The sequence below is a fragment of the Chiloscyllium punctatum genome, chromosome 40 (assembly GCF_047496795.1).
Source record: "Chiloscyllium punctatum isolate Juve2018m chromosome 40, sChiPun1.3, whole genome shotgun sequence".
Lineage (NCBI taxonomy): Eukaryota > Metazoa > Chordata > Chondrichthyes > Orectolobiformes > Hemiscylliidae > Chiloscyllium > Chiloscyllium punctatum.
This window is the reverse complement of record NC_092778.1, coordinates 25,909,976-25,934,564: the sequence shown is the minus strand read 5'-3', so window position 1 is coordinate 25,934,564 and position 24,589 is coordinate 25,909,976. Positions and strand designations below refer to the sequence as shown.

Here is a 24,589-nt window from a genome sequence, read left to right as displayed (position 1 = left end):
ATTGCATGTCTTATTGCACATCTTTTGACGACCTGCATACATGAAATGTCATGTCCTTTTAAAATATCCAGTGTTATGGCTGTGATGGGTAGAATGTCACCCCTTCATGTAAATGAGTTGATTCAATTCCCAAGATAATTGATAGGGTTGTTTAAGAAGGCATTTGGTATATTGGCTTTCATTAGCAGGGGGATTGAATTTAAGAGCTGCAAAGTTATGCTGCAGCTCTATGGAGCCCTGGTTAGACCACACTTGGAATACTGTGTTCAGTTCTGGTCGCCTCATTATAGGAAGGATATAGTAGCTTTCGAGAGGGAGCAGAGGAGAATTACCAGGATGTTGCCTGGACTGCAGGGCATGTCTTATGAAGTAAGGTTGAAGGAGCTAGGACTTTTCTCACTGGAGTGAAGAAAGATTAGAGGTGACTTGATAGAGGTGTACAGGATGGTGAGAGGTGTAGTTAGAGTGAATAGTCAGAGACATTTTCCTCGGGCAGAAATGGCTGTCACAAGGAAGCATAATTTTAAGGTGATTGAAGGAAGTTTTAGGAGAGATGTCAAAGGTCAGTTCTTCATGCAGAGAGTGGTGGTAGTAAGAGAGTCAGATCTATTAGGAACATTTTAAGCGACTCTTGGATACGCACATGAATGAAAGTAAAATGAAGGGTATGTGGTTAGTTTGATCTTAGAGCAGGATAAAAGCTTGGCACAACATCGAGGGCCAAAGGGCCTGTACTATGCTGTACTGTTCAAATGTTCTAAAATGGCTGATTGCCTCTTCTTTGTATAGCTATCCAAAATAAAATAAATATCCAACAGGCTTCTTCAATAAATTAAAAATAATCCATCTATCATAAATAAAAGCTACTCTTAATGTAAGTGCCAATACGGATTACCCTCAAAGCTATGATTCTGAATTAAATTGGGTTCACTTAATCCCACACAGACACACTCTCTCAACACAAAAAAGCAAGTCACTGTAGAGATGTTTTTCTTTCAAATAAAAGGCAAAATAAGCAGAAACAACCCTGTCAACCAAGAGTCTGGAATTAAAGGTCACGATGTGACAACTTCACATATTCATAAGATTTCCTAGCAATGAAGCTGATTTGCTAACAGGTGTAGATTGAAGATAAACTACTAATTCTGATCCCAGATGACCTGGATGTGAATGTTTGACAGTTGCTCATAGTCCACTTTCTCCAGGTGTTACCAGGTAGACAAAATACTGACACCAAAATGTTAATATAGAATATATAATTTGAAAATTACTACTGAGAGCAGAATTTCAGGAGAAAGAGTCTTGCAGTTTCTGGAGTGCTGTCTTTTCTCCAATTCCTTGATCTATGTAATGGAATTTCCATTCTAGAAAGGTTTGCTAGGCAACCACTAGCATAGAGACAAACCTTAGCCCCCAGCCCTAACCCTCCAGTCCTCTCAAAATTAGTTTTTTCCCCAGTTATCAAGGTAATAAACCCCATCTCTTGTCTCCTTTGAAGCTTCATTAGATCATTTCTCCAAAGTCAGTTTATTTCTAGTTTTTAAAAATGGCAGCTTGACCCGAAACATTGACTTCTGCATCTCCTGCAGTTGTTTTTTTGTCCCTCACCGGCACTTAGCTGCACCAAGGTAAGTTGTGCTGCTCCGGGACTCTGGCTTCCCCTCACATTGCTTAAAAACTGCTAAAAAGAGAGAAGAAAAAAAACTCCACTCTGCCGCCATCTTGTTTGTAATGTAATTGTAATGTCATTACGTTACATCTGAATGAGAGTTGCTTGTGAAACATCAGATTATACCTTTAAGTATTCATTACTATTGCCTACAAGGAACATAAGCAATACAACAACATCTGGAACTCTTGGTTAGCTCTTCCCAGCAAAACTTTACAACCTCGTGGGCAGATCTTATATTGGGATATTAGTTTATTCTAATTGCCTTAAACAACAGTAACAAAAAGATGGCAGATAAAAACAATCCAATTGACGTGCATGTAGAATTTCAAAATAGGAGTAGTAAAGTGCCAGATATTGTATTTTATAAACTTGAAGTTTATGGGATGAAAGGGAGAGAATCATGGAATTGTTAAAGCACAAAATGAGCCCATTGGCTCATTGAGTCTGCACAGACTATCTGAATGAGCAGTTGTCCTACTGCCCACCTTCTCTCCAGAACTCTGTACGTTCTTCATTTTTAAACAACAATTCAATTTCTTTTTCAGAGCCTCCAGCACACACTGTCAGGCAGAGCTTTCTAGACCCTAACCACTTCATGTATGAGGAAGGTTCCCCTCAGGTCTTTATAGCTTCCGTCCTCACTTTCTCCTCCTTTTATAGCTTCAGTTGCCAATTACGTGAAATCTGCAGCCTCTTGTTCTCCATCATTGTTAAAGGTTGGTCACTACCTATTTTTATCAGACTTTTTAAATTGATTTTAAATGCATCTATTAAATCTCCTGTCAACCTTCCCTTCAAGGAAACAATCCTAAATGAAGTTCTGCATTCTGGGCACCCTGAATAGAACCATACAGTATAGGAAAGGGCCCTTCAGCTCATGACACCAAATTAAACTAATCCCTTCTGCCTGCCCTTTGTCCATATCCTTCCATCCCCTATATATGCATGTGCTTATCTAAAAGTCCCTTAAATTCCCTTATCATATCTGCCTCAACCACTACCTCTGGCAATGCATTCCAGATTCCTACCACACTGTGTGCAAAAAACTTGCCCCAACATCTCTTTTGAACTTGTCCCCTCTCCTCTTAAATGCATGACCCCTAGTATTAGACATTTCAACTCTGGTGTAAAAGATTCTAATCATCAACCCTATTAATGCATACCTTAGATTAGATTAGATTACTTACAGTGTGGAAACAGGCCCTTCGGCCCAACAAGTCCACACCGCCCCGCCGAAGCGTAACCCACCCATACCCCTACATCTACATCTACCCCTTACCTAACACTACGGGCAATTTAGCATGGCCAATTCACCTGACCTGCACATCTTTTGGACTGTGGGAGGAAACCGGAGCACCCGGAGGAAACCCACGCAGACACGGGGAGAATGTGCAAACTCCACACAGTCAGTCGCCTGAGGCGGGAATTGAACCCGGGTCTCCGGCGCTGTGAGGCAGCAGTGCTAACCACTGTGCCACCGTGCCGCCCAATTTTATAGACTTCCATCAAGTCTCCCCTCAGCCTCTGCTGCTCCAGAGATAATAACCCGTGTTTCTATCCTCTCCTTATAGCTCATACCATCTAATTCAGGCATCATCCTGATCACTCTCCAAAGCCTCCAAATTTTTCATTGTCATGTGGTAACTAGAATTGAAAGCAATACACTAGGCGTGGCCCAACCAAAGTCTCTTAAAGCTGCAACATTACATCCTGACTCTTGTACTCAATTCCCTGACCAATAAAGACAAGCATGCAATACACCTTCTTTACCACCCTATATACTTGTGTGTCCTATTCTTACAGCAAGAGCAAAGGACCCAACAACAACTCCTGAGGAACTCCACTATAAACATGCTCCAGTCCAGGAAGCATCTTTAACCACTACTGTTTCCTTTCACTCAATTAACTGAATATGTACAGTCCCTTTCATTGCATATCATAGAATTTTGTTCAAGTCTTCTCTGTGGCACTGTATCGAATGTTTTCTGGAAGTCCACATACACCACCTCAACAGCATTACCCTCACCCAGCTTTTCTGTTACTCATCATAAGTCACTCGCAAGTTATTTAAATAAAATCCAATGTTAATTTTCCTTAATTTGCATCTTCCCAAATGACCATTAATTCTGTCCTGAATTATTGTTTCAAGAAGTTTTCCCACCACTGATGTTAATCTAATTGGTCAACTGTTTCCGGGCTTATCTTTCCAACCTAGTTGAAGAAAGAGAGGGATAGGGATGTAAGGCAGGATTTCGGGGAGCTAGGATGGAAGCTGAGAGTTAGAACAAGGAGTTGTTATCCCTGGTTTGTTACCCCTGCCACGTGATAGAGAGGCAAGGAATAGGGAGAGATATCAGCTGAACACATGGTTGCAAGGATGGTGCAGTTGGGAGGGTTTCAGGTTCTTGGATAATTGGGGCTCATTCTGGGGAAGGTGGGACTTGTACAAACAGGACGGTCTTCATCTGAACCAGAGGGGTACTAATATCCTGGGTGGGAAATTTGCTGGTGCTATTTAGGTGGGTTTAAACTAGCTCAGCAGGGGAATGGGAACCTGAGGTTAGTTGCAGTGCACAGGTGGATGAGAGTAGGAAGGACAGGGACAGGATTTCAGGGTTACAGGAATGTGCTGGCAGACAGCAAACTGGTTTGAAGTGTGTCTACTTCAACACCAGAAGTATCAGAAATAAGGTAGATGAGCTTGCAACAGGGACAGGTACCTGGGACTTCAATTATTGCGGCCATTTCGGAGACATGGATAGAGCAAGGTGAGGAATGGGTATTGCAGGTTCCAGGGTTTAGATCTTTGATTAAGAACAGGCAAGGTGGTAAAAGGGGGGTAGGTGTGGTCTTGTTAGTCAAGGATAGTATAACGGTGGCTGAAAGAACTTTTGATGAGGCCTCGTCTACTGAGGTAGTGTGGACTGAGGTTAGAAACAGGAGAGGAGAGGTCACACTGCTTGGGGTTTTTTTTATAGGCCACTGCAGAGTTCCAGGGAGGTGGAAGAGAGGATTAGCAAAATTATTCTGGGTAAGAGTGAAAGGAACAGGGTGGTCATTACGGGGGACTTTAACTTCCCCAACATTGACTGACTGGAAATGCTATAATTCTAGTACATCGAATGGATCAGTTTTTGTCCAAAGTGTACAGGAGGGTTTCCTGACACAGTATGTCGAAGGGCTAACAAGAGGAGAGGCCACACTGGATCTGGTGCTTGGTAATGAACCAGGCCAGGTGTTTGATTTAGTTGTAGGTGAGCACTTTGGAGAGAGTGACCATAATTCAGTTATGTTTAGTTTAGCAATGGAAAGGGATAGGTACATGCCAACGGTCAAGAGTTATCAATAGGGCAGGGGCAATTATAATGCGATTTGGCATGAATTAGGATGCATAGAATGGGGTAGCAAACTGAACTGGATGCAGACAATGGAAATATGGCGCTGGTTTAAGGAACAGATATTGCGTGTCCTTGATAGGTAAGTCCCTATAAGGCAGGGAGGAAGTGATAAGGTAAGGGAACTGTGGTTTACAACAGAAATTGCATCTCTTGTTAAGCAGAAGGAGGAGGCTTGTGTTGATGAGGCAAGATGGTTCAGATGAGGTGATGGAGAGTTACAGATCAGCTAGTAAGTATTTAAAGAGAGAATTAAGAAAAGCAAAGAGAGGTCACAAGCAGTCTTTCGCAAACAGAATAAAGGAGAGCCCTAAAGCTTTCCATAGATGTATGAGGAATAAAAGGATGATTAGGGTAGGAATAGGGCCAGTCAAAGACAGAAGTTGGAAGTTGAGTGTGGACCCTGTGGAGATCGGAGAGGTGCTAAATGAACATTTCTCATTGGTTTTCACTCAGGAAAATGAGAATATTGTCGAGGAGAAGAATGAGGTATGAGATATTAGACTAGAAAGGATTGAAGTTAGTTACGAATAAGTGTTATCAATTCTAGAAGGAGTGAAAGTAGACAAGTCCCCTGGGCTGAATGAGATTTATCCAAGGATTCTCTGGAAAGTTGGGGAGCAGATAGCAGAGCCTTTGGCATTGATATTTGAGTTGTCATTGTCTACAGGTTTAGTACCAGAGGACTGGAGGATTGCAAATGTTATGCCCTTGTTCAAGAAGGGCAATTGAGATGATCCAGGTAATTATAAACCAGTGAGCCTTACTTCTATTGTAGGAAAGGGTTTGGAAAGGATTATAAGAGATAAGATTTATAATCATCTAGCAAGCAACAATTTGATTTCAGATAGTCAACATGGTTTTGTCAAGGGCAGGCTGTGTCTCACAAACCTCAGAGTTTTTTTAGAAGGTGACCAATCATGTAGATGAAGGTAGGGCAGTTGACGTGGTATACATGGACTTCAGTAAAGCCTTTGATAAGGTTCCACGTGGTAGGCGTTTGGAGAAAATGCAAGGGCATGGAATTGAGGGTGATTTAGCAGTTTGGATTAGAAACCGGCTTTCTGAAAGAAGGCAGCGAGTGGTGGTTGATGGAAAATATTCAGCCTGGAGTCCAGTTACTAGTGGTGTGCCACAAGGATCTGTTTTGGGATGACTGCTGCATTTTTATAAATGACTTAGACACAGGCATAGGTGAATGGATTAGTAAACTTGCAGACAACACTAAAGTCGGTGGAGTAGTGGACAGTTTGGAAGAATATTACAGGTTGCAGGGGGACTTGGATAAACTGCAGAGTTGGGCTGAGAGGTGGTAAATGGAGTTCATTGCAGCTAAATGTGAGCTGATGCGCTTTTGGAAGAATAACAGGAAGGCAGAGTACTGGGTCAATGGAAAGATTCTTGGTAGTGTGGATGTGCAGAGGGATCTTGGAGTCCATGTACATAGATCCCTGAAAGTTGCCACCTAGGTGGATAGTGCTGTTAAGGCAGCATATGGTGTGTTAGGTTTCATTGGTAGAGGGATGGAGTTCTGGAGTTGCAATATCATGCTGCAACTATACAAAACGCTAGTGCGGCCACACTTGGAATATTGTATACAGTTCTGGTTGCCATATTTCGGGAAGGATGTGGAAGCATTGGAAAAGGTGCAGAGAAGATTTACCAGGATGTTGCCTGGTCTGGAGGGAAGGTCTTATGAGGAAAGGCTGAGACACTCAGGTCTGTTCTCATTGGCAAGACCGCGGCAAAGAGGGGATTTGATAGAGACATATAAGATGATCAGAGGATTAGATAGGGTAGACAGTGACAGTCTTTTTCCTATAATGATGACGCCAGCTTGTACGAGGGGGCATAACTACAAATTGAGGGGTGATAGATTTAAGACAGATGTCAGAGGCAGGTTCTTTATGCAGAGAGTGATAAGGGTGTGGAATGCCCTGCCTGCTAATGTAGTTAACTTAGCCATATTAGGGTGATTTAAACAATCCTTAGATAAGCACATGGATGATTTTGGGATCGGGGGACGAGCTGAGACTGGTTCACAGGTTGGCACAACATTGAGGGCCGAAGGGCCTGTTCTACGCTGTTCTATGTTCGAAAAAAGGTGTAACATTTGCAAATTCTCCAATCTTCTGGCAACAAACCTGAGTCTAAGCAAGACTGAGTAATTGTGGTCAGTGTCATCTTGGATGCTACTTATCAGCTCCTGATCAATTTTAAGGACAGACAGTCAATCCAGCAGTTCCTCATTATCAATTTTAAGTTCTTCCAGTGTCTGAATTACACTTTTTTTTTACCATTACCTGGTTAGCACCGCCTTCCTGAGGAGAAAGAGATGCAAAGTATTCATTTAATAACTCAGCAATGCCCTATGCCTACATTCACAAAGCCCTTTTTGGCCTCTAATCATCCCCACACCTTCTTTTACCACAGCAGCATATTGGATATACATTGGCAGAAGGATGATGAAACATAGTCTATCTTCTTTTAGACTGGAAGGAGGTAGCGGGTGGAATTCCCCAGCATCAGTACAGGACTGATTCTACTTTGATATCTAGAAATTACTTGACTTCGTGGATTTTGAAACTTCCACTTTGAAACTTTCAGACCATGTGAATGTTGGCTGCAAGTTGAAAGCAGCAACAGATTTCAAGAGGACAGTGAATAATGGAAATAGCAGACATGAGGCAGATAAAATTCACAGCAGAAATATTTGATAGAAAGAATGAGCAGAATCAAAGCAGCTCAATTGTACCATTAGCAACAGGATGAAAAGAATCATACTGGACTGATGTTAGGGGCATAGAGGTAAGGAACCTCTATATTCTAACAAAGTCCGTAACCTGAAATATTGATTCTGCTTCTCTTGTGTGGTGGTAATGCCAATAATCCAAAAACCCCAAAGCAAACATTCCAGGGGCATTTGTTTGGATCTCACCAAAGCAGATGGTGAAATTTGAACTCTGTAACAATGTTTGGGGTGGGGGTAAAGAGGGTGGAGAGAGGGTGGAATGGCAACTATGTAATCATTGTCAATTATTATTTTAAAACCCCATCCGGTTCCTTCAGCCATCTGAGTCCGTCTGCCAAAACACTAAATCTACTTTCTGAAATCCACATAAAGTGCATCAACTGCACTACCCTCATCTACACACTTGATCAAATCAAAATTCAACCAAATTTGTTAGACATGATCCCCCTCTGATAAAGTCGTGCGGACTATTCTGGATTAAACCTTGCTTCTCGAAATGAAGGTTAATCTTCTTCAGAATTTTCTCCATAAGTTTCCCTGTCACTGATGTGAGATAGACCAGGTAATGTAGACCAGTCAATCACGACCACCTTTTTTGTAACGTGGAACCACATTAGCTGTCATACAATATGCTGGCAACTCCCCCTGTGGCCAGAGACAATTTAAAAATTTGGGTCAAGGCCCATGTAATTTCCTTCCTTATATCCCAGGCTTCTGTGGGAGACAAGTCATCTGGACCTGAAGGTCTGTCCACTTTTAAATATGTAAAAACCTCCAATTCCTCCTGTATCAAACTGCTCAAGAACCTCACAGCCTCACATCTTCTTGAATTCTGTACTTGCATCTCCCTTCTCCTGAGGAAAGACAATTGTGATGTACTTGTGTAAACGTTCTACTATTGTTCTCTACTTCGGCAATCGGTGGTCGACACCCCAGAGTAGCAATCAAGCTATGTATTAAAGGACCATTAACAGACCTCTGATCTCTAACATGAAAGCAATATATATGTTATATTTTTCATGTGTGTGACTAATTCACTTTTGTTTTCATTCCAACATGATTGAATGTTACTACCTCTCGAGTTCTCATAAGTCAAAGATAGATAAGCAAAGCAGCTGATTTAAATGTAACTACATCTAAAGCTGTTCACATAAGTCAAAACAAAGCTATTGACTTAAATGTTACTACATCTGGCATTGTTCTCATAAGTAAAAAACAGATAAAGCAAGGGAGTTAACAATGTTCTATTGATTAAAATTGAAACAGCCGTGTCCTATTACTGGGAAAAAGCATACACAGGAACATCTCCAAGGTTATATAGAGGCGCCTGCATTCTTGATGTTCATGTTCTTGCAGCCACTGTGACTACAGCTGCCATTTCAAACTTGTAAAACAAAAAATTATTGCAAATAGAGACTTTTAACCATTAATTTCCCCAATACCCCAATACCTTATCATCACTGTTCTGCTGTGGATTTATTTTCAGGTAGCTGTTCCAGTTTATTTTGGCAATATCCTGCCTTTGCTTTACCCCAATCCAAAACCCTTTCTTGCAAATTACTTTCTCTGTTTCAAAACAAACTTAAAATGCAACCCACCCCCCCAACTCCGCAACCACTGTCACCTTGAACATCTGTCCAGCTTTGTTCCCCAGAATTAGGTATGGCATTTCACCATCCCTTGTCAGACAATCAGCGTGTTAATATAAAATGAACTCTTCTGAAAACATTTCAAGAATTCCTCACTTTTTGTACTGTGACTACTCCATTTAATATTCAGGTAGTTGACATCATGTAATATAATCATTATTTTTATACATCTCAGTGAATTGAAGGCATATCTGCTCAGTTGCCTGCTGACTGTTTGGGGGCCGATAATGCACTCCTATTAGAGTGACTATTCCTTTTTTAATCCCCAACTCTTACCCATAAAGCCTCCTTGACAGGCTGAATACCCTTGTATGTCGTAACATTGTAGGATTCTATGGATTTCCCTTCGGTCTTGCTGAATTTAAGGAAGCCATTTTTGAACACTGTTTACTAGTTGCAGCAAATCACTTTGAAGCTCTGACTTGATGTCAGCCTTGTCGGCTTGTACCAAGGGAAAGAAGGGAGGGAGAGAGATCATGGGTGGGGGGGATAATCTTCAGTGATCGGGGAGGGGCACCTGGAGAAATAATGAGTAGGGTTCAACTTGAAACTTTTACATATTTTGGGTCAGTACTTGGAACTATGATGTTGTGGCCATAATGGAGACATGGATTTCACAGGGCCAGGAATGGTTGCAGGATGTTTCAGGGTTTAGATCTTTTAATAATAACGGCGGGGGGGGGGGGGGGGGGGGGGTAGTAAAAGAGGAGAGGGAGTAGCATTGTTAATTAGAGTGCAGAAAAGGAGGTTGTTGAGGAGGATATGTTGACTGAGTCAGTATGGGTGGAGGTCAGTAACCGGAACGGAGCAGTCACCTGTTTTCTATAGACCCTGCTAATTTCCCTCTCTTCCCCCCACCACCACCCACCCACCCAAAAAAAAGCAGCATTTAGATGGAAGGACAAATTGGACAGCAGATCTTGGAAAGGTACAGATGTGACAGAGTTGTTGTTATGACTCAACTTCTCCCAATATTGACTGGACCCTCCTTAGTGCAGATGGTCTGGATGGAGCTGATTTTTGTCAGGTGTGTCCAGGAAGGATTTCTGACTCAATATGTAGATAGGCCAAGTGGAGGGGGAGGCCAAATTGGATTTGCTGCTAATCAACATGCCAGGCCAGGTGTCAGATCTCTTGGTGGGAGAGCATTTCGGTGACAGTGACCACAACTGTCTCACCTTTACTATAGCCTGGAGTGGGATAGGAACAGACAGTATGGAAAGGGAGTGGAAATTATACTGCTTATCAAACAGGAACTGTGGAGTATATATTGGGAACAACTGTTCTATAGGAAACGCACAACAGAAATGTGGAGGCTGTTTAAGGAGCACTTGTCGCGAGTGTTGGATAACTTTGTCTCACTGAGACAGGCAAGGAATGGTAAGGTGAAGGAGCCTTGGATGACTAGAGAAGAGGAGCTTCTCGTCAGGAGGAAGAAAGAAGCTTGCTTAAGGTTGAGGAAGCAAGGATCTGGCAGAGCTTTAGAGGATTACAGGGTAGCAAGGAAAAAACGTAAAAATGGACTGAGGAGAGCCTGGAGGGAGCAAGCAAAAGCCTTGGTGGGAAGGATTAGGGAAAACCCAAAGGCATTCTCCACTTATGTGAGGAATAACAGAATGATCAGAGAGAGGGTAGGGTCAATCCGGGATAGTGAAAGCAAATTGTACCTGGAGTCTTGAGGTAAGGGAAGCCCTAAATGAGGCTTTTGCTTCAGTATTCATGAAAGAGAGGGACTTTGATAGTAAGAACACCATGGACCAGGTTAATAGACTTCAACGGATTGATGTTAAGAAAGGTGGAACTGCTGGAAATTCTGGGAAGCATCAAGATAGATAAGTCCCTAGGGCTGGACCAGATATATTCAAGATTACTACGGGAAGTGAGGAATGAGATTGCTGGGCCTCTGGCGATGATCTTTGCATCCTCGCTTTCCACAGGAGTAGCACTGGATGATTAGAGGGAGGTGAACATTGTTCCTCTGTTCAAGAAAGGGAATAGGGAAATCCCTGGGAATTACTGACCAGTAAGTCTTACGTCTGTGGCAAGCAAGGTACTGAAAAGGATTGAGGAATGGGATTTATGACTAATTGGAAAAATATGGTTTGGTTAAAGATAGCGTAGCTTTGTGAAGGGCAGGTCATGCCTCTCAAGCCTTATTAAGTTCTTTGTGGATGTGACGAGACAAGTTGACAAATGTCGAGCTGTGGATGTGGATGTATATGGATTTCAGTAAGGCATTTGATAAGGTTCCCCAATATAGGCTCACTCAGAAAGTTAGGTATGGGATACAGGGAAATTTGGCTGTCTGGATACAGAATTGGCTGGCCCATAGAAGATAGAGGGTGTTTGTAGTTGGAAAGTATTCTGCCTGGAGTTCGGTGATCAGTGGTGTCCCGCAGGGATCTGTTTTTGTGCCTCTGCTCTTTGTAGTTTTTATACGTGACTTGGATGAAGACGTGTCTGGGTGGGTTAGTACGTTTGCTGGTGGTGTTGTAGATAGCGTCGAAAGCTGTTACAGGCTATAAAAAGACATCTGACAGGAGACCTAGAATAGAATTCCTACAGTGTGGAAACAGGCCATGTAGCCTAACAAGTCCACGCCAACCCTTTGAAGAGTAACCTACCCAGACCCATTCCCCTATCATTCTACATTTACCCCTGACCAATGCACCTAATCTACACATCCCTAAACACTGTGGGTAATTTAGCATGGTCAATTCACCTAACCTGCACATCTTTGGGCTGTCTGAGTAAACCGGAGCACCCAGAGGAAACCCACCCAGACATAAGTAGAAATGCAAACTCCACATAGCCAGTTGCCCAAGACTGGGATCAAACCCAGGTCCCTGGTGTGTAAGGCAGCAGTGCTAACCACTGAACCACAATGCCAACTTCGTTGTTCTGAAGTCTTCAACAAGATGTTACTGCATCTCCCTGCAAATTACACACACATACATGGCACTTTGTAATTTTGGCAAAATTTTCAAATAGCTGATACAATCTGAACACCTTCATGCTTCTGGCAGAATGATTTACTAGAAAGGTTATGAACCTGTTGACCTGGTTGGTGTTGTCACTGGAGTGTTAAAAAGAATGATGTGTATGCACCTGAACAGATAGGGTTTCAACGAAATGTACATTTAAGCCAGTAACCTGTTTCAACATTGTTGTTTTGGGCAGAGCTGCTTCTGGTGAGGTTATCTTTCAAAGATATAGTCGGGACTTTTAAATGATATGTGATTACTGTTAGGATGTCCAGAGCCATAGACTTATTCCCCAGGAGCATGAGTGCAAATCCCATTGCAGCAGATGGTGAAATTTGAATTCAAGAAAATCTGGAATTAAAAGCTGCGTAATGGCTGTCTCACTAACACTGTGGATTGTCATTAAAATTCATCTCATTCACTAATGCCCTTTTTCGGGAATGAAACAGCTATCCTTATCTCATGTGGTCAATATTTGCCTCCAGACCCACAGCAATGTGGTTGATTCTTAACTGCCCTCTGAAATAACTCAACAAAAACCCCTCAATTGTGTCAAAATGGTATGAAGTTTAAACAAAGACGATCAACCTGGGTATCAGAAATGACAAAGGCAAACACACCCCTCCTGACTCTTCAAAGTCCTCCTCAACAACACCTGGGAGCGAGTGCGAAAATTGGAAGAGGTGTCTCACAGACAAGTCAAGCTGACATAGTTGGACTCTCAAAATCATTCCTTACACATAGAGACCCAGACACCACCATCACCATTCCTGGGGTATGTCCTGTCCTACCGGCAGAATAGACACCTCAGAGGTGGAGGCATAGTGGAATACAGTGAGGAGATTATTGCCCTGTGAGTCCTCAACATTGACTCTGAACCCCATGAATTCATGGCACCAGGTCAAACATGGATAAGGAAAACTCTTGCTGATTATAACTTAACATCCAGTCAGTTGATGTTTCAGTATTCCTGCAAGATGGACACCACTTGGCAGAAGCACTCGGGGTGCAAAACAAAATGTATTCTGGGTGGGGGACTTCAATGTACATTACAAAGAGTGGATTAGCAGCACCACTACTGATCAAGCTGGTCGGGTTCTGAAGGACAGCTGCTGACTGGGTTGGCTGCAGGTGGTAAGAGAACCAACGACAGGGAAAAACATGTTTGACCTCATACTCGCCAATCTGACTGCTGCAGATGCATCCATCCACTGCCCAGTTCTTGTGGAGATGAAATCTGGGTATTCTACAGTGAACAACTGACTAGTCCCTGTCCATCATCCACAAGGCATAAGTCCAGAGCGTGATGTTATATCCCCTTCTTGCTGGATGAGTAGAGGTAAAACTGTACTCAAGAAGGTTGTCACCAGCTGTAATCTGGAGCAGATCAAGATGGCTCACCACCACCTTCGCCTGAGCAATCAGGAATGGGCAACAAACACTGGGCCTATCATTGCTGCCCACGTACTAGCAACAGATTACCCTAATCCAGCTGAATGGCATAATTGACTCGTGTCTGAAAAGTGCAAAACTCTGTCTGATCTTTCGTGTGACTAGTTGAGTTTATTTAATTATTGCAGCTTAACATCTGAACTGAATTACATCAGGGGAATTCAGTGTACTAGCAGCTGTCTTAGCAGATTGTGGAACTGCTTCATAATTAATGTATAAACATCAGATGTTGGATATTTGGAGTATTGCCACAGGCTGATAAATCGGTCAAATCCTACCTAGTACAGAAAAGAATCTGACCCGAAGACCCACTACAGCTTTATTGACTACAACATCCAACTGAATTATTAATCGGTTTACATCAATGTATTATATTTACCTCCACAATCTTCTGGGTCCTCCAGAATCAGTACACCCTAGATAATAGCAGGAGAGGACATGTCCATTATCTACTTTATATAGAATTGACAAAATCATATTTCTTGGTGAATTGGTCTGCTTCCTGTTGATTTCACTTTTACTGTAAAAATATATGGTAAACTTAGTATGTTTGTTCAGTGGTTTTGCTAATTCAGTCATCTGCCTACCTGATAGCTTACTCCATTGTGTAAAATATAGTTTTCCATTTTATAGCGGTGGATAGCAACAATATTAAGATGGCCAAAGTTGACAAAATGTGTGTAGGCACAGGACCCACAGAAACATAAAAGATATGAGCAGGCGTAGGCTATTGGGCTCTTTGTTCTGCCAATCGGTATGATAATGGCTAACTACCCTGTTTCCACTTCCATTGATCCTTTTAACCCTGAGAACTAGATCTAATTCATTCTTGAAAACATTCAATATTTTGGCCTCAAACACTTTTTCTGTGGCAGAAAGTTTCACAGGCTTGCCATGCTCTGAGTGAAGAAAGTTTGGATGGCCAACTGCCATTGGTTGAATATCATTCTAAACATTAATCAATGTTCGTTAAGGACAAAAACCTTATTTTAAATGATAGTAGCTGAATTCTGTTGTATAATTGATCAGAGTGTAGTGAGTACAGAGAAATCAGGGATTTATTTTAAAATGTCTTTAGGTAATTTCATGTACTCATCCAGAATGCATTGATTAGTGGAATGACACATTATCCCTTTTCTCATGTAGTTTATTTCTACTGGAAAGTCATTCTCAGATGCTGATCAGTCTTTGCTGTGTGTCCATGTTTTATTTCAAGTTGGGAAAGGGAAAAAGCAAAGCGTGCTCGGAAGTGGTGGGAAGAGAAATGGAGTGAGAAGGATGATAAAGTGGAAGATGATGATGAGAGGGAAATTGCAGCAGCAGATGAGATGGATATGACTGAACCACTGGAGGTTGCTATGGCACGAGAGGAAATTGGCATGCTCCAAACTGAGCAAAGAAAAACGGCAGCACTCAAGGTAAGGAGAGGAAAGTACCTAAAACTGAGAAAAGTTAGAGTCAAAGTGTGGCGCTGGAGAAAGTACAGCAGGTCAGGCAGCATCCTAGGAGCAGGAGAGTCGAAGTTGTGTGCTTAAGCCCTTCATCCTGACTCTCCAACATCTGCAGTCTTCACTTTCTCCCAAAAGTGATAGTTAACCTTGTAGATACTTTGTGCTTATTTGCTCCCTCTGTAATTGCTTTAGAAGAGAAGGGATATTATTTCCAATTGAGAAAGAAACATAAGCAGGTCAATAACTTGAACTTTGTGTGATTTTTTTTTGAGAATTAGGTTAGAAGTTCCGTCAGTCTGTGGTTTTAAAAACTTTAATTACAGTATAGCTTGAAGATCATCGTGATAGTAAAATACTTAAATGGATTGTCTTGAACGGATGCTGGTATTGCAAAAAGAAAGGAAACTATTCTAACCCTGACTCTAACCATGCAACTGTGGAAAGCATTAAACAAAGAACAGTCAATTACTCTCATTTCTTCTTTCCTCTGCCTAACATTAACTCCATTAAATTTTGCCTGTCATTTGTCTACAGATATATTTGTTTTGTTCATCTACTTCTCAGCTGTTTCTTTTTGATGCTTCTGCCCCTAATGCATTGGAATCATCTGAGAAGTTGACTAATTTGCATTGAGAGGCAATGGGAATTACCGAACTTTACCTATCACCTTTTTATGACCTCAAATGTCAAGTTGTTTTACAGTCAATGTAGTCAAATTGCAACCACTGTTAGAAACATGGAAACACAGGAAATAGGAGTGGACCATCAACTCTCTGAGCTTGCTCCACCATTCAATAAGATCATGGCTGATCATCCGATACAGTGCCCTGTTCCTGATTTCTCCCTATAGCCTTTGATCCCTTTTGCCCTAAAACTAGAGGAGTCATAAAGCATTTGGCTCTTTGAATCTGTGTTGATTTAACTGCACTCATCCCAGTTTTCAGCATTTGGCCCATAATTTGAATGTTGAGACATTTCAAGTGCTCAGCCACAAAACGTTTGTATGGTTTCCCACCTACACTGACCAGTCTAAGGGCACATTCATCAGGTCTCCCCATAACAATTTCCTGTAAGAAGTTCTGTTGTTTTTGACCCAAGCCCCAATTTTCAACCCATTCGTAAGTTTTAGTTCGATATAGTCCTCAGTGTAACAACCAATATGCTGATCTTTTTAAAGTGCATTTGGAAGACTAAATATGGACATACAAAGTACTATGTTATAGACTCCTACAGAAAATAGGAGCATTTAGTGTTAAAGGGAGGACAATTTTTGAAGTTTGCAAATTATGGAAAAGTTTGCAACATAGTAAAGGAAGAATGGTATAGTAGACATCAGGAGGACATTGAGAGATTGGTGAAATAGACAGAATTTAGTGCAGATACTTGTGACCTTGTGTATAACAACAGTATAACAAAATCAGAACATTCAACCAAAAATCTTGGTCAAGCTTCTGGAACTCCTTCCCTAACAGTACCCTACACCCAGAGAACTGCAATGCTTCAAGAAGGCAGCTCCTCACCACCTTCTCAAGGGTGACCGGGAATAGGCAATAAATCCAGGCCCTGCCAATGATGCCAACAGCCCTTGAATGAATGAAAAAGACAAAATGATACTAAGTCGAAAAGGTGCAAGAGCAAAACAATTTAGAGTGCATTGCCACAATATTTTAAAAAATTGTTGCCCATTTCTAAATATTTGAAGGTACAATTGCAAGTTGTTCAGGTCGTCTATAAGACACTTGGCTTTTTTAACAAGGAGCATTGAAGACAAAACAAGGAAGTCACACCCAAACCTTTCAAATCATTAGCTGGGCTCCAGTTGGAGCAGTGTTTCCAATTCTGGGCACCATGTAAGTCTTCAATGGGTTTATCAGGATGGTATCAATGATGAGGCATTTCAGTTATGAACAGAGATTTGAGGAGGTGGGGCTGTTCTCCTTTGAGAAAGACAAAGTTAATGGAAGATCAGAAGGTATTCAATAAATTGTCAGGAGTTTTGACAGAGTCCTAGAGATGTACAGCATGGAAACAGACCCTTCAGTCCAACCAGTCCATGCCAACCAGATATCCCAATCCAATCTAGTACCACCTGCCAGCACGTGGCCCATATCCCTCCAAACTCTTCCTATTCATTTCCCCGTCCAAATGCCTCTTAAATGTACCAGCCTCCACCACTTCCTCTGGCAGCTCATTCCATACATGTAGCACCCTCTGTGTGAAAAAATTGCCCTGTAGGTCTCTTCTATATCTTTCCCCTCTAGCCCGAAACCTATGCCCTCTAGTTCTGGACTCCCAACCCCAGGGACAAGATTTTGCCTATTTACCCTATCCACACCCCTCATAATTTTGTAAACCTCTAAAAGATCACCCCTCAGCCTCCGACCCTCCAGGGAAAACAGCCCCAGCTTGTTCAGTCACTCCCTATAGCTCAGATCCTCCAATCCTGGCAACATCCTTGTAAGTCTTTTCTGAACCCTTTCAGATTTCACAACATCTTTCCGATAGGAAGGAGACCAGAATTGCACGCAATATTCCAACAGTGGCCTAACCAATGTCTTGTACAGCCGCAACATGACCTCCCAACTCCTGTACTCAATACTCTGACCAATAAAGGAAAGCATACCAAATGCCTTCTTCACTATCCTATCTACCTGCGACTCCACTTTCAAGGAGCTATGAACCTGCACTCCAAGGTCTCTTTGTTCAGCAACACTCCCTAGGACCTTGCCATTAAGTGTATAAGTCCTGCTAAGATTTGCTTTCCCATGTAGAGGAAGATTGTTTCCACTAGCAAACTAGATGGACAGCATATATTTAAAATAATTGGTAAAACCACGTGACGTAAAGAGAAATATTTTCATACAGCAGGTTGTTAAAATTTGAATTGTACAGTCTAAAAAGATGGTGGAAGCAAATTTTCAGAGAGCATTCCAACAGGATCATAGCCATGAAGAGGATTTAGGACTGTAGGAAAATGCCAGGATATTGAACTAATCATTTTGAGATATTTTTAAGTAACCTATATAGACTGGTTCAGACATACCTCTGAAGCAGGTGGGACTTGAACACAGACCTTTAGAACCAGAGGTAGGGATATCATCACTGTGCCACAAGAGCCCTCTTTCATTAGATGTGAGCCCATCCCTAATTGCCACTGAATTTAGTGTCTTGCTTGGCCCATCTCAAGGGGGCAAGTTGACAGTCAACCACATTGTTGTGGGTTTGAAGTCATATGTAGGCCAGACCAGGTAAGGAGTGCAGATTTCCTTCTCTAAAAGGACATCAGTGAATGGTTTTTACCACAATTGTTGACGGTTTCATGGTCACTATCACTAAAATTAACTTCAATTACAGGTTTTATTAATTGAATTTAAATTAAGCCAGCCACTATGGTAAATGTTAAAGCTATACTCCCAGAGCATCATTCGGGTTTAGAACATAGAACATAGAACAATACAGCGCAGAACAGGCCCTTCAGCCCTCGATGTTGCACCGACCTGTGAACTATTCTCAGCTCGTCCCCCTACACTATCCCAAAATCATCCATGTGCTTATCTAAGGATTGTTTAAATCTCCCTAATGTAGCTGAGTTGACTACGTTAGCAGGTAGTGTATTCTACGCCCTTACCACTCTCTGCGTAAAGAGCCTGCCTCTGACATCTGTCTTGAATCTATCACCCATCAATTTGTAGTTATGCCCCCCCATACAAGCTGACGTCATCATCCTAGGAAAAAGACTTTCACTGTCTACCCTATCTAATCCTCTGATCATCTTGTATGTCTCTTTCAAATCCCCTCTTTGCCGCCTTCTTTTCAATGAGAACAGACCCAAGTGTCTCAGCCTTTCCTCATAAGACTGTCCCTTATAAGACATTCCCTCCAGACCAGGCAACATCCTGGTAAATCTCCTCTGTACGATTTCCAATGCTTCCACATCCTTCCCGAAATATAGGGACCAGAACTGTACACAATATTCCAAGTGTGGCCGCACCAGCATTTTGCAGCATGATATTGCAGCAACATAACTCGATCCCTCTACGAGTGAAACCTAACACACTGTATGCCTTCTTAACAGCACTGGGTGGCAACTTTCAGGGATCTATGTACATGGAGTCCAAGATCCCTCTGACATCCACACTACCAAGAATCTTTCCATTGACTCAGTACTCTGCCTTCCTGTTATTCTTCCAAAAGCGCATCAGCTCACATTTAGCTGCATTGAACTCCATTTACCACCTCTCAGCCCAATTCTGCAGTTTATCCAAGTCCCCCTGCAACCTGTAACATTCTTCCAAACTGTCCACTACTCCACCGACTTTAGTGTTGTCTACAAGTTTACTAATCCATTCACCTATGCCTGTGTCTAAGTCATTTATAAAAATGCAGCAGTCGTCCCAAAACAGATCCTTGTGGCACACCACTAGTAACGGGACTCCAGGCTGAATATTTTCCATCAACCACCACTTGCTGCCTTCTTTCAGAAAGCCAGTTTCTAATCCAAACTGCTAAATCGCCCTCAATTCTACGCCTTTGCATTTTCTCCAACAGCCTACCATGTGGAATCTTATCAAAGGCTTTACTGAAGTCCATGTATACCATGTCAACTGCCCTACCCTCGTCGACATGCTTGGTCACCTTCTCAAAAATCTCATTGAGGTCTGTGAGACACGATCTGCCTTTGACGAAACCATGTTAAGTATCTGAAATCAAATTGTTGCTTGCTAGATGATTACAAATCCTTTCCAAAACAAAGTAAGGCTCACTGGTCTATAATTACCTGGGTCATCTCTACTGCCCTTGAACAAGGGCACAACATTTGCAATCCTCCAGGCCTCTGTCTACAGGTTTAGTACCAATGAAGTCTCCAATATCAAAGCCAAAGGCTCTGCTATCTCTTCCCTAGCTTCCCTAGTTTACTCATCTAGTGCTGTTCCCACTACACCACCATCCTGTCATAACTCACAGGCTTGCAGTTTCAAGGAGCCAGCACATCCAAGATGGACCAAATTACCTCTTCTATGCTATTAAATGTTGAGGACAGTTGTCACAAGGGAGAGCAAAGACTAGTGAGCAAGTTGGGGAAGGAAGTGATCAAAGCAAGTGAAGTATTCTCTAATCCACAAACTGTCAGGTTTCACCCCCTCAGGAAATGGAACTGGCAATAAACGTATGTTCTTTATTCAGAGAGCAATACCAAGGTCAACCTTTTCCAGTTCATCCTGAAATCCTTTAGGCTTTCTGAATTTTCCAATGATATCAAGATAAGAGCACAACAACAGCTGAGGTGCTTGTTGCTGTCTGGGAAATGTGGCATCAATGCTCAGTCCTCAGAGCTACTTCCACACCAGATTATGGAAAAGGGTGTCCACAATCATTTTGTTGAAAGGTTGTTTTCTCAGAATTGGAGGTTTGCTCCATCAGACTGGTCGCAGCTTACGCTGCCTGAGCAGTATCTTCTCCGGGACTGAAACAGTTGCATGAGGTATACCTTGTGTGTGGAACCAATGTTACAGCAGCAGGAGACAGCAATTCAGTTACTCAGGAACTTCCAACAGGAGATAAAATGTATGCATGTTTATGTAAGGTGCTGGCGACAGTCCTGAGGTAATCAGAGGTGCTGACAATGCAAATGAAGAAAGTGGCGGCTAGTTGTGCAGACACGACTACAGATTACAGTGGCATGGTGGCTCAGTGGTTAGCATTGCTGCCTCACAGCGCCAGGGACATATGTTCAAAGCCAGCTTTGCACAACTGTCTGTGTGGATTTTGCACATTCTCCCTGTGTCTTGTATGGGTTTCCTCTGGATGCTCAGTTTCCTCCCACAGTCCAAAGATTAGGTGAATTGGCCATGCTGAATTGCCCATAGTGTTTAGGGATGTGTAGGGTAAGTGCATTACTCAGGGGAATTGGTCTAGATGGGTTACTCTTTGGAGTGTCAGTGTGGACTTGTTGGGCCAAATGGACTACTTCCACACTGTAGGAATTCTATGAAACTTCTACGAAGCACCACCAAAGACAGTAGATTGAAATACCAACAGGTTGAACTTTATTGAAAAATCACAGTTAGGAATCACAAAGTGTCTAAGAGCAATACCCTCCTTTTTTTTCTTTAGCTATATGAAAATTCACTCCTGAGTTTCAAAAACAACACTATTATCATTGAGAAGGTGATGGGGTCACTGGGCTCATAGTCCAGAAGCCTGCAATAATGTTTTGGGTCATGGGTTCAAATCTCCTCATAGTAGATGTTTAAAATTTGAATTTAATAAAAGTCTGAAATAGAAGTTAACCTAATCATGGCCATGTAACCATTATCATTAAAAAAAATACACCAGGGTAGATTTATCTTTTACGAAAGGAAAATCTGCAATCTTTTAACTGGTCTGGCCTGCATTTGAGTCCGGATCCACAGCAATGTAGTTGACTGTTAACTGTCCTCTGTACATTTAGGGATGGACAATGTCAATGATACCCACATCCCATGAAAAAATACAAAAAAGATTCTTTTTTTTTCCAATAATCTTTTTTTGTAGTGCATCTTCCTGATATGGTAGACAGTTTGTAAACCGTGGTTTCTGTCGTTAGCATCTTCTGCACAGATGATAGCTGATCCTCTGGGTATTTCTGTTTTGAAATTGGTTTTGGGTGTTGTCAAGGGTTAGATTTTGACAGGATAACAGAACACCCCTGCTCATCTTTCAAACTGGAATGGGACATTTCAGTTCTGACTGATAGACCAGAGGAGACTTTGGTAGGTTACCAACTAGGTGTTAAAAGAGAAAGTTCACCTGTATTGCAAACAGAGATCGCAAGAGTGATATAGTGCTGTGCTTAGCTATACATAGGTTAGGACAGGAGCAGTACATTCAGGAATAACTTGTGCTTTTAAGTCAATTCATTGGAGGTTATACTATACATCTTCTCATTAGTTTAGGACATATACCCCTGTAAAACATTTCAGAGCCTAGAAAATAAAGGTTTTGTTTCCTGTCTTGTTTCTAGTGTGAGTTGGAACAGAAGTTGATAGACACGAAAGCCAAAGTCATAAAGCTGGAGGACCTACTGCCAAAGTGGATTAATAACCAGGATCAACAAGAGATTATCAGTTTGCTCTGTAGAGTTCATGAGCTGGAGGTGGAGAACACAGAGATCCAGTCTGTTATGCTGCGAAAAGAAAACATCCTACAACAAAAAGACTTTGTCATCCAGCATTATGAGCAACACCGAGCCCTCTGTGATGAGATCATACACCAGCAGCGACAACTGATTGAGGGTACAGTAACCACAGCTTGAATGTTATTCTGCATATCAATTCTTGTGTCAAGCTCAATGGTACCAGGGTCAAGTCCTGACTGCATTCATTTTACCAATGAGCCACAATACCCTGAGGTCTCTAATTCAACAAACCCCAATGGGTGTAACTTGATGCCAGAACCCTGCCACAGCACTCTCACCAGCATAGAGATGTTGCGCCCAGTGGCAGAAAGGTGAACACCTATTGTTGTCCTTATCACCGGTGTCAGCATTAGTGGCAGCAATGGTTTATGCCTGTAGTATATCAAGAAAGTTGGACAAAGGAAAAAATCAAATTTATTGTGGTAAAGAAATCAAATATGAATCACTGGTGTACAAGATGGTAATACAATTTTGAAATCCCCCCTTATCATCCAGTGTGGTCAATTTCAGTGGCACTCTTTTCTGTGAAAAAGGAATTGGAAAATCTTTGCCATCAGTCTTACAGTCTGAAAGAATAAGCAGAAAATCATGCAGCATTCTTATGCTTAGAGAATACAAAGAGTAACACACTGTAAAATGTGTTCCTACGCAGTAGCTTATCACCGGGGTTGAGATGACATTATTCATCTTCTAGCATTGCTTTATTTGTCAATGTTTCATTTAGTAACCCTCCCACATCACTCATAAATGCTGAGCCATTGTTCAATGCATTTACTTGAAGGCAACACTAGATCAGCTCAAAAGAAGGTAAATGGAGTCACCCTGGTAACTTAACCAGCAATTGCTTGACCACAATCTCCAGGAGTAGAAACATAGAATGCCTACAGTGTGGAAGCAGGCCCATTAAATCCACATTGACCTTCTGAAAATTATCCCACCTTATAACCCTGCATTTCCCATGCTTGCCAACATAACCTGCGTATACCTGGACACCTTTCGGTAATTCCCCATGGCCTATCCACCTGACCTACACATCTCGGAATTTGAGTACGCCATTCACCCCTTCAAACTTGTTTTGCTACAGGTTAATTAGATCATGGGCTAATCTGCATTTCAACTCTTATCTACTTGCCTTGGTTCCACATCCCTTAACAACTCCAAATGGAATCGATCCATCAATTTTAATATTGAATTTTTAAATTAGTCCCCATTTCCATACTCCCAGCCTCAATAACTTTTCACTGGTGGTACCAGATTTTCACTACCTTTTGGAAAAAGAATATCTTCACAATAACTAACATTATGGACTCTCACAGTATAAGCAATCATTTCTGTTTCTGCCTGCACCAAATGTATCCATCATAGAAACCTCAATTAATTATCTCATAAACTTCTGTCCACACAGGATTATAAGCCTAGTGAATGGGACTCTTGTGGTGCAATAGTAGTGAAGTCAGAAGTTTTCATGGATTAGAATCCCTACAGTGTGGAAACAGCTCTTCATCCCAAAAAATTCATACGAATTCTCCGAAGACTAACCCACCCAGACCCATTTCCCTATCCTATATTTATGTCTGACTAATGCACCTAACCTACGTATTCCTGAACATGGCCAATTCACCTGCAAATCTTTGGATTGTGGAAGGAAACACCCACAGACACAGGGAAAATGTGCAAACTCCACACGCAGTCAGCCAAGGTTGGAATTGAAACCAGGTCCCTGGCGCTGTAAGCCAGCAGTGCTAACCACTGAACCACCGTGCTGCACATTCTCAACAGTGGCGAATGTCCTTACAGTAGATTTCTCCAGTGAACTGGAAGATGAAACCGGTTAAAGGTGAATTCTCTTTCAAGACATTGCAGGCTGTATCTTGACTGCTTAGCTAACCACAACAATGTGACAGCTTTTTCCTGCAGAATTTTCTCTCCAGTGAGAAACCTATTTGAATTTCTGCCCAAAATCTTTTAGTGGGGAGTAAAAGTAGCTGCCTTCAAGTGACCTGTCATGAAATATGAAAGTCACTTTTTTTTGCACTGTGGTTTTATTCAACCAAGCC

General features: G+C 41.9%; 1 protein-coding gene across 2 annotated transcripts in view; it reads left to right on the top strand.

Annotated features, from left to right (window-relative positions):
* LOC140464442 (kinesin-like protein KIF19) overlaps window positions 1–24,589 on the top strand; it is a 302,590-nt gene that overhangs the window by 167,343 nt on the left and 110,658 nt on the right. For both annotated transcript variants that reach the window (XM_072559496.1, XM_072559497.1), the window contains 2 exons: window positions 15,121–15,322; window positions 22,359–22,629. In XM_072559496.1, the coding sequence (XP_072415597.1) occupies window positions 15,121–15,322; window positions 22,359–22,629 (473 nt within the window). The remainder of the gene's footprint in view (window positions 1–15,120; window positions 15,323–22,358; window positions 22,630–24,589) is intronic.